Here is an 11,356-nt window from a genome sequence, read left to right as displayed (position 1 = left end):
GATATTTGCTAGCAGTAACCGACTATTTGATCTTACCTGAAGACCAGTATCTTTAAATTTGTAGCTATATAATATAGTCCAGCTGTTTTAAAATAGCTTTCTCATAATGTCACTTTTTAAAACTGATATATCTAGAAACATATAGGAAAGAAATTAGAATTGGTCTCAAAGGGCCTGTTAAATCATTTTTTCCCCTTTGTACGTGAAAGTATAAATTTAAGTAACGGATATAGAGAAAAATCCCTTTCATTTGTGAAACTGTCAAGCCCTCCAGCACCAAGGCAACCCAATACCTGGCTGGGGGGTGGAGAATGTCCCCCCTTCGTGCAAGACTTTCTGGTTTTTCAAGTGTGTGTATGTTTGGAGGGACTTTAAGCAGATACAGTGCTCCTTATAAGCACTGACGTTCAGGACTCCCCCACCCCCCATAAAAGATTGTATGTCAATTGTATCTCAGTGTTAAAAATGTAAACAAATATACATGTTAATGCCAGGTAGTGAAAAGTGTTATAAAGAAAAATAATTCAGATAAGGGGATAGAGCGTGGTAGTGGGGCTATTTTAGGTCAGGTGTTGAGAGAAGGTCCCTCTCTCGGTACGTGATATGTGTACAGGGACCTGAGGTGTGGGAGAACAAGCCATGCAAAGGTTTGTGGGAAGAGTATTTCAGGTGGCAGGAGCAAAGGCCCTGGGGCAGGAAAGAGCTTCAAGGCCTAGGAAAGGTGGTGGAGAAAAACATGCTGAAGACGATTGTAAGCCAGTGCCTACCTCATGTGCTCCTCCCTTTTACACGTTTGGAAAACAGGCCATCTGTGGGTGTCTGGTAGGTGTCCTGTAGGGACACGTGAGGAACTGCTATGGCAAATTTAAAGTTTTAGAGATAGAGAAACTTGAGATTAACGGCATGTTATATATGTAAGTGTACAAAGTGCTACTATTCAAATACAGCTCCACAAACCCTCTTCCTTTTTTAAAAAAGAAAAGTAATGCAATGCCTATAACTGTGTGCATATTAATATCCCATTGAAGCCTGGAGTAAAATGAATAAATATTGACATTAAACAGCATACATAAAGACTATAAATAGTCTCATGTGAGTTGAGTTGAGATTTTGCCTCCAAATGAAACAGGGCAGGTTTTGCTGACAAAGTGTTACAAAGAACCCTTTGGATTTTCAGTGCTCTTTGAATTTTGGAATTCCAGATGCAAGATTTTGAACCTATAATATTACTTTCCTTTTATGGGTCATTTGTAAGATCAGCACTCTGGGGAGTAACCTGTAGCAGACAAAATAAAAACCAAAACTGAAAAATCTGTCTAATTTTGCCCTAGCTGTTTTGGAAATATTTCCTATTTGCTAAGGATAAACTGTTGTTAAGATATTCTATTTGAGATATCTTGAGAATCACTTCTCAGATAGGTGCAGAATAGTGCAACCTCATGATTTTCATAAAGGAGGAAATTGGGGGTCCCAGGAGTGAGCCCCTGTGGTCTGTCCACAGCCTAAACACCTTTATAGAGCTGATGCTATATATTTATAGCACTAAGTTCCTATTGATCAGAACCACCTTGTACAAAGAGAAAAACTTTGCCAGCTTTTCCCCCTATTCAACAACTTTGTTTCTCAGGTAAACACGGCTTGGAGCAAGAGTGGAAGTTAGGTCTCAGTGGTTGGTGTCTGATGAGAGTTCTCAGATGGGTTGGATGTTCATAGCCCTTCAGAGCACAAAGAAATATTGAATTAATCTTCAGTAACATCTGACCTCAAAACGGTACGACGGATACAGTAATAACCTGAACAATGTTCCCCTTTCACGCAATGTTTATTAACCGTTTAGTGCCAGAAGCTTTGAAACAATCCAAACTACAGCCGGTTTCTAAGTTCTCCAGGTCTGAATGGGCGGCGTGCTGTTCCCCCCTGGTCTCCGCTCCCGGGGGTCCCAGCTCTTCCCGCAGGGCGCCAAGGGCGGCTCGGCCCTCCGCCGCGGGACCCAGGCCACCAGGGGGCGCTGCAGCCCCCTCTCCAGGGAGCGGCCGAGCCAGCCCGGTGGGTGTTTCTCTCTCCCTCTCGCGCTCTCTCCTCCTGGCCTCACATCCGGGTCTGGAGCGCGGCAGCCGCTGTCAGTGTTGGTGCGGTCGCGTCGGGGGCCGGGCCGGGGCGCAGTAAATGGCGGCGGAGGGAGGCGGAGCGGCGGCCGCGCTCAGCCCAGAGCCCCCGAAACTTTAGGAGCCCCACAACTTTTCCGGGAAGTGCTGCCTCTCCGGGGGCGTGGACGGAAGGGGCAGGCGAGGCGGGAAGTCTGGGGGGAAGCGGCGGGGAGCCGGGGAGACTCGAACCCGCGGCGGAGGTGGTGGCGGAGTCCGCCCGGGCCTCGCGCCGCCGCGGCCCCCGCCTCCTTCCCCGCGCCCTCCCCGCGGCCGCCGAGGCGGAGCCTCTTAGGCGGCGGCGCGCCGAGCCCAGCCGGGCCCCCTCCCCGCGACCTCCGGGCCCTGTGGCTCGGACGCCCCCGGCGCGCGCGCGAGGCCGGGGCTCCCCGCCGCTTCGGGGGGCAAGGAGGAGGCGGCCGGGCGGCGCGCAGTCCCCGCCGTCCCGGCGTCGCGGGGCCGGGCCCCGGGTGTTGCATGCGGGGCGGGGTGGCTGTGAGCGGAGGCGAAGATGGAAGGTTTAACGCTGAGCGATGCGGAGCAGAAATACTACTCGGATCTCTTCTCCTACTGCGACAGCGAGAGCACCAAGAAGGTGGCGGCCCACGGGCGGGTGCTGGAGCTGTTCCGGGCCGCACAGCTGCCCAACGACGTGGTCCACCAGGTAACGCCGCCGCCGTCCCCGTCCGCCGCGTCCGGGGGGTCGGCCGGCCGCCGAGGTGTCGCTTCCCGGCGGCTCGGGCCTCCAGCCGCCAGCCTCCTCGAGGTGGGAGTGGGCGCCGTTTCCAGAAGAGCCGGCTGTGGGCAGGTTTACCCGGGTTTCTCCGCTGCGGACCGGAGCCGCAGGTGCCCGGAAGGCCCGGACTCGCGAGGGGAAGGGGGTCGCTCTTCGAGGACAAAAGTCATTCAAAGATACGATGGGGGTGGGGTTGGGGGGGGGTCTGTGTATTATCTCTGGAGAGCGTAAGTCCTGTATCTCTCGGCTGCCCCTCAGAATCTGTGTTTTTCAACACTGGAAGAGCAACTTCAGATGAAAGATCTTGGATTGTTAACCATGTCTTTGAATCCTAGATCCTGGTACCTACTTTTATATATTTTAAGGAAGATCAATTCTTAGGGAGATTAAAAAATTAGAACTTTTAGCTAGTAGTTTGCAAGTAGCTATGAAAAGAACTTTATAGGATGCGTGGCTGATGTAAACTGGGTAGTTTTTCGATTGGCATTCGATAGCACTTGGTGGAATTTGTGGATTGGGTTGGGAGGTAAGTATTGAGCAACTGGAAGTCAAAGGTGCATATTTGCCTCAATCTGTAGCCCTAGAGGAGCAAGCAGAGTAAGTTTTAAGCTTTCTTCATCACGTCTGCTTTTAAAATAGAAGGCTTCCTGGAAGTTCTCTCTAATGTATGTGGTGAACATTGATGTTACTCTGTGTTTAATGATGCAAAGCTGCTAGTGAGAGTCTGTCTAAACAACATATCAGAAACAGGTTTTAAGCTTCATCTTTATGGTGATTCAAGCCAGTTATCCAGATCTCCAGAACTTAGAGCCACGTGCATAGGTATGATGTAGTGCACTGCGGAGAGCCCTGAATGAGAACTTTTCACACCTGGGTCCTTGACCGCACTCTGTTAACCCCCAGTGTGGCTTTGGGCCAAGCACTCTCAACTCTTCAAGCGTAAGTGTGCTTCTAACAAAAATTCTGGGAAATATAGAAATGTCCCCAAGGCCTCTGTTTTAGAAGTTACCTGTGCACTAGCTATGACTAAATTGAATGAGTTCTGTCTTTTCGCATAATCTTGTTTGTTTTACGTTGCTTTTTAAAAATTTTGGGAGGAAAAGTTCGGTGTCTTACATACCAACAGCTAGGAGTCTCATATTCATTCTGCTGAAAACAAAGTAAGTATTTTACGCTCTGCTGGCCACATACAGTCTCTTTATGTATATTCTTTGTTTTCATTCTTACAGCCCTTTAAAAATGTAAAAATCATTCTTAGCTCAAGGGCATACAAAACGGGGTCCGCGGCTGTGCGGGTACTCTACGCTCCCCATATGGCTTTGGAGTTACACTTATAGGAGTAGGTCTGGTCAGAACATGCTCAGTAATGATTTTGCTCTTTTTGTAGAAATACTTTCAAGTCATTAAAAAACTAAAATTAAGGGGAAAACTCCCGTGTTCTATTCGGCTTATTATGTCTGGGGTGGGGGGAGCTGAAATAAACTGACTTTCATATTTTTAAGAGTGCATGTTGTTAAAAAAAAAGTGCATGAAGACTTTAAGACTTCGTTATTCAGGATGCAAATTAGCATTAATTAACCTTTGCTTAAAATATGTTTAATCCAATCCAAGTTATTTTCATGTTGTGCTCAATTTTATTAACACTCAAAAATAAATTTCTGTTGCCTTTTTGTATAAAGAGAGAACTTAAATAGCGTAAATAGTCAGGATTCAGTTACACGTTGGAAACTGGGAACTCCCTGAAGCAGAAGCAGAATTCTTATAGCTTTCTGGGTATTTTGCAGGCAGTTAACTTAAAAATTGGCCTAACACATAAAATGTGGAACAAAAGAGGAATATGGACAATTCCCTTATGGAAGTTCAGCATTGTCTGAAAACACAGCCCTCCCTTGCTTCTTAAGCGGGAAACATTTGGGGCAACTCACGTGTAATGTTTAGTTTTTACTTAGCACTGGGCGAGGCATTGCAGGGCATCAGAACAGGAGTAAGAAGTTCGCAAGGACCTTGTAAACTACAGGAATACACATGTGTAACATAAAGCAATGTGAATGCCCTAAGAGAGGATAAAGGAAGGTATGACCAGGAAAGGCCTCTTGACTTAATTCAGGTGGACCTTATATTAGTGTGGAGGGATGAAGAGGACTTCCAGGCAGAGAAAAAACACGACCAAAGGTGGAAGGTGTGGGAAGGAGCCTTTGCAAGGACTAGCAGATAGACAGGTTTTGCTGAAGCTAGAGTATGTTTTGGCGATACTGGAACATAGAGTCAGAAAGAGACCACGGTAGGAAAGATTCTAAAGAACAGGCAGATTTCATATTTCAGTAGGCAATGGAGACTCAATGATAGTTTTCTTTGTTTTGTTTTTGTTTTCTTTTTTTTGCGGTTCGCGGGCCTCTCACTGTTGTGGCCTCTCCCGTTGCGGAGCACAGGCTCTGGACGCACAGGCTCAGCGGCCATGGCTCACGGGCCCAGCCTCTCCGCGGCATGTGGGATCTTCCCGGACCGGGGCACGAACCCGTGAACCCGTGTCCCCTGCATCGGCAGGCGAACTTCCAACCACTGCACCACCAGGGAAGCCCCAATGATAGTTTTTGACTTTGAGTGAAGGAGAGAGTAGAGGGTGGGGAAGGAGGCTCGAGCAGTGATCCGGAATGGATGCTAGGTACTGGGCACCCAAACCAGGGTGACAGCAGTAGAACAGAAAGGAGGGGCTGGATGAACAGGTCTGTGTTATTGAAGGGCTGCTGGGTAGCCGCAATGTGAGGTGCTTTGTGGGATAATGTTTCATTGAGACCAGATTATCAAGGCTGGGTGGAGAGCTTTGAACTAATTGTGAAGGTGGCAGGGAGTTGTAGATTTAAGAGAACTGACTCGTAAAAGCAGTGCTTTAGGAGGCATTTAGAAGATCAGAGCATCTGGAAGTAGAGGAAAGAAACTGGAGACAAATTTGGGGACTGATTGTCTCGCACATACTGGGCTATGGGACTCAAATATGGGAGTGGGGGACACTGCGGGGAGCGTGATTCTGCCCCCCAAGAGGCATTTGGAGACAGTTTTGCTTGTTGTAACTCAGGGAGAGGAAGCAGTTCTGGCCTCTAGTAGGTAGAGGCAGGAGCGCTGCTAAAACAGCCTGCAATGCACAGAACAGCCCCTACAGCAGACAATCACCTGCCCCAAAACGTCAGCAGTGCCAAGATTCAGAAAACCTAATGTGGACTCTGGTGGTGACAGTGGGACAGAAAATGAGGCTGAAGATGAAGTAGAGATTATGAAGGTAGACCTGATGGGCTTGGGTTGTCTGGTGATATTTTGATGAGAGACGAGTAGGGCAAGTGTTACTCTCTGTTGGACACCACTCACAATTAGAAAAGGGGCAGGAAGAGGGCCTGATTTTAAAAAGTTGATAATGAGTTTGATTTCAGGCATTTTGAGACAGCAGTGCAAATCTCCAGGGGACAGTTGGAAATGTGTGATTTGTCCACCCTGAGTGCCGGTTATTACAGTGAAATTCACATGTTTGGGGTCTCTCCTCTTTATCACCTGAGTATCTTGGAGGTAGAGGCCAGACAGCTTCTCACAGGGTAGGCATGCATTTACACATCAGGGCTTTGACTGATGTGGTAGTTTTCAGCATTTGTTAATAAAAGTCATGAGAAGGCTGAGTCATCTGGGGGAGTGAGTATAGAGGACAAAGAACAGAGGGCCCAGAACTGAAGGAGGAAGGAGCTGGCGTTTATTGAGTGCCTGTTATGTTCTTTTACTGGGCAGATCATTTTCATGCAGGAACTCACTTGATCTTTGTAAGAACCCTGAGAAGTGAGGAGTATTCTTGTTTATTAACTAGGAACTTGATAGGCAGAGAAGTTAAATAACTGGTTAGTTGTATACACTGATGTGTATAAAAATTGATGACTAATAAGAACCTACTGTATAAAAAAGTAAATAAAACAAAATTCAAAACAAAACAAACAAAAATGACTAGTTAGTGAATAGAGTACTTCTCCTTTACCATTATTTCTTGCCACCTCTCAGCTCTTTCCTGCTTTTCACTGTTCATGTGATTGGTTTGCCCATAGTTCTTATGAGAGTAGAGACTTAAAATTATTTGATTTTGAGTTATATGTGGATTTCCTCCTTTGCAAAATAAATAATTTTATGTATGATGATGTCTGAAAACACAGCCACTTAAGAGAAATAGGAAGATTCTTGTAGTTGGTATCCTGAGTTTTACATTGCTACAACTGTCAAACATCTTGAGAAACGTTCATTACACTTGTTTTGGAATACCAGAGTAAAACCTGTTCTGAGTTTAAGAGTTTGTTTTGGGGAGACAGTGTGTTAATAGCTAAAGCGAGTGAGCTAAAGCTTTATAGAATTATGCTCCACACCAGAGAGGAACAGGACGAGGGGGAGAAAAATCTGCTTCATAGGATTTAATCATGAGGAATTTTGCTGTCTGCTGAGCGAGAAGATATTCAGTGGCTTAAAAATAATCTTCTTCAGAATTATTTTGTTTTTTAAACATTAGGGAAGGTATGCTATTTACTACACTAATCAGGATGCTTTTCTAGCTTTTACTTAAAATTTCATCTTTGGGAAAAGCTTTAAAACTTCATACAGACTTTGAATGAATAATAGCTTGATAAAAGGTTCTAGTACTAACTGTTCTTTTATTGAAGATTATAAGCAATGTATCCTATAAATGAGGCTGAGAAAATCTTTCAGTTCATTTGTGTTGAGCAATATCTTGGTAGAATATTTGAATAACACGTTAGTTTAATGGAGGAAAAGTGATGACAATGAAACATAAACCATTTTGTCTCTCTTGAAATTTGTTCAATTATGTGATCTACTCATTAGAGATAGGATTAAAATAGAGAAGCAGAGCCTCATTTATGCATTGAAAGTTACAAACTTAATACTTAATGAAATAAATGTCAGGTTTGTTGTTCTGGAGTAGTGATTTTGTCTGTTTGTAATCACTAAAAAAATTATAACAAACTTTAAAAATAATCTTACCTTGAACAGACACTTTACACAGTTGAAAAACATACTGTTTGTGAAAGAAGTCATACTTCATGGCTCTCTGTAGTGTCATATTTACTTAAAGTTTTTTTCTTTCCTATATCATAATGTACTTTTAGTCTTCTCTTTTTTAGCCAGTAGGCCAGAGTTAGAGTCTTAGTATCTTGAGAATTCGAGCTAGGCATTTTGACAGAGCTCTAAGAGTGTGAGAAGTTGATGTAAGGAGAACTAAACATGGAAGGCAAGTTCCAGCCCTGACCTTGAACAAGTCACTTTAATGCCTGGATTTTAGTTCTCACCATGGAAATGATTGAATTGGGGTTTTCAAAGGAGAGGTTACAGTGTAGGGATGGACACTCTGTCCAGCCACATCCTCAAGAAAGTAGCCACACAGACTTGAAATTAGTTGATACGCTATTTTGAAACTGGAATTGATTTCTTTTACACACTTTGGGAGATTTGAAGAGGAGACTCTTGCCTAGAATGCTGAAGTGAGTATATATATAAGAGGGAACTGATGAAAGTGTTTTAATGTCCGTGGTACTTAGTTCTTCACAGTGTCTGGCCGGTGGAAATTTGAAATGGGTAAGACTTGGCATTTCTGATGTTTTCCCTGATACATGTTTCATTTTCTGTAGCCTTTCCTGTGATAGCTGCATCTTGATTTGTCATTTCCCTCTGCCTCTATGTAAGGAATTTATGGTTGATGGGTTGCATATATAGGCATGACATAAAAATCAGGTTGTAATAATTTTGCTTCAGAAATCTTTTCTTTAAGTTCATACCATATACCAAATTTTATTGCAGTTTGATAAATTATAGGACTTAAAAGTCTTAAAACCACATCTCTTCATTTTGTTTTAAGAGTTGACTCTATATGGAATTTAAGCCTCTTTTGTTAAATGATGAAGACCGAATTTATTAGACTGTATTTCCGTCTAACCTCTTTTTTTGTTGTGGATTCCTTTGAGATTCCTGTTGCACACCTAAGTGTCCATTGACAGATGAATGGATAAAGAAGATATGGCACATATATACAATGGAATATTACTCAGCCATAAAAAGAAACGAAATTGAGTTATTTGTAGTGAGGCGGGTGGACCTAGAGTCTGTCATACAGAGTGAAGTAAGTCAGAAAGAGAAAAACAAATAACATATGCTAACACATATATATGGAATCTAAAAAAAAAAAGGTTATGAAGAACCTAGGGGCAGGACAGGAATAAAGATGCAGACATAGAGAATGGACCTGAGGACACAGGGAGGGGGAAGGGTAAGCTGGGACGAAGTGAAAGAGTGGCATGGACATATATACACTACCAAACGTAAAATAGATAGCTAGTGGGAAGCAGCCGCATAGCACAGGGAGATCAGCTCGGTGTTTTGTGTCCACCTAGAGGGGTGGGATAGGGAGGATGGGAGGGAGACACAAGAGGGAGGAGATATGGGGATATATATATATATATGTATAGCTGATTCACTTTGTTATACAGCAGCAACTAACCACTGCAAAGCAATTATACTCCAATAAAGATGTTAAAAAAAAGAGAGAGATTCCTGTTGCACATGCTGGACATCTGCTTAGAAAACATAGTTACGCAAAAATTTGCATATAATTTGAGATAGCCAGCCTTCCCCCAACCTAGTCAAGCTCATCCCATGGACCTCTACATTAAGACAGTTTTAAGGAAGAGCAGACAGACCTGGGAAAGCTGAACGTAGGTCTTAAGTCAGTTTTGTATATTTTCAGGAAATATTTCTTCATGGCTACTATTTATACTCAAGGGTGTGTATGCAGTGGTGAAAACTCAGAAATCTTCCCTGCCTTCATGGATTATAACTTGTGGTAATGTTAAAAAGGAAAAGAACTGTATTAATGGGGAATCATGGGAGGCTATGTGGACCTACTTAGGTATAAGGGAAGGCCTCTCTGAGGAGACGGGGACGTGGTAAGGGAGTGAGAATGAGATGTTTCACATAGAAGGAATGAGCACTCAAAGGGCCTGAAGAGCATGTGAAGAACTCTGTGTGTTTGAGGAGATGAAAAGCTGGAGCATTATGGGCAAGAGGGGAGAATGGCAGGGGCCACATGCTGCAGGGCCTTGTACACAGGGATAAAGAGTTTGGATTATAAAAGACTGAAAGTTTATATTCAGGGGAGTGGCAGCATCCAAAGTATATTTATCAAAGGTTACCCTGCTGTGTAGAGAAGAGAACATTGGGGCAAGCAGAAACAGGTTGGCCACTGGATATGCAGTAGTTCAGGTAGGAGACCATGATGGCTTATGTTAGTGATGCGGTAGGTGGAGAGGAGTGGACATATTTGAGATATTTGTAGGTAGAAATAGGAGGATGTGATAATGGATTGGATATAGAATATAACCGGGGGAAACATTCAGGGATGTTGCCGGAAGTCACCATTATTGGATGCCTGGAAGACGAATGGGTTTTTCAGGATTTTTTGTTTTATTTGGGTGGAAGGTAATGGTGAATTTGGGAGTTTTCTTTTATCAATCGTAAGTTCTCAGAAGCCTGTGAGATCGTTAAGAAGGCCTCTATCAGAGAGGATCATCAAATCTTGAGGAACTCAGAGATATTTGGCTTGGAGATGTCAGTTTGAAGCTTACCAGTGTGTTAGTGATATTCAAAGCCATGCAAATAGGTGAAATCACTGAAGAAGAGACTATAGAGAGGAGAGAAGGATTGGTTAGAAATAGAAACCTGAGGAACACTGCACATTTCTAAGTTGGGTAAACTGGAAGCCCTCTAGGAAGGAAGCTAAGAAGGACAGCTCGAGTGGTTGTAGGGAAATTGGGAATATATATTGGATCATGTCATGGATACCAAGTAATGCAAGTATTTCAAGAAAGGGATACTTAACTATTGAGTTTGGCTGAGAGGTTGAGAAGATATGGGCACAAATATGGCTGTTGGATTTGGCAACCTAAAGGTCATCAGTGACCATAATGAGCCAGTGTCATAGACTGGTAGAGGTGGAAGCCAGATTTGAGTGACTTGAGGGATACACAGTGGCCCAGGAACTAGAAATTGGGTTTAAAGAAGTTAAAGGAAACAGACATGGGGCCAAAGCGGAAGTATGAGGATGTGAAGGAAGTCTTTGATTTTTTGAGTATATAAGAAATATTGCAGCATGGTTTTAGTTGTTAGGATTAATACGGGAAGGAAGGAAGATGAGGAGAGAAGTCCTTGAGAAAGCAAGAATGGTCTAGGATCCTGATGGCACAGGACAGCAGTTCTTTGATAGGAAACAGATAACTTCCACAATTTCAAAAGGAGGAGAGAAAGGGAAAAAATAATCTAGTCACAGTAACATCAAAAAGAATAAAATACTTAGGAATAAACTTAACAAAAAAAGAGCACCAAGATGTTTATATTACAAAACATTACTGAGAGAAATTAAGTACGTTTTTTTTTTTTTTTTTTTTTGGCT

The 11,356-nt window shown here is 43.6% G+C and overlaps 1 protein-coding gene across 10 annotated transcripts in view; it reads left to right on the top strand.

The window, feature by feature from the left end:
• The first annotated feature begins 2,512 nt into the window (after nucleotides 1-2,512).
• REPS1 (RALBP1 associated Eps domain containing 1) overlaps nucleotides 2,513-11,356 on the top strand; it is a 73,821-nt gene continuing 64,977 nt past the window's right edge. For all 10 annotated transcript variants that reach the window (XM_079938935.1, XM_079938930.1, XM_079938938.1 and 7 more), the window contains exon 1: nucleotides 2,513-2,808. In XM_079938935.1, the coding sequence (XP_079795061.1) occupies nucleotides 2,656-2,808 (153 nt within the window). In that variant the 5' untranslated portion in view covers nucleotides 2,513-2,655. The remainder of the gene's footprint in view (nucleotides 2,809-11,356) is intronic.

Source organism: Stenella coeruleoalba (genome assembly GCF_951394435.1).
Source record: "Stenella coeruleoalba genome assembly, chromosome: 12".
Taxonomy (NCBI): domain Eukaryota; kingdom Metazoa; phylum Chordata; class Mammalia; order Artiodactyla; family Delphinidae; genus Stenella; species Stenella coeruleoalba.
This window is presented reverse-complemented; position numbering and strand designations above follow the sequence as displayed.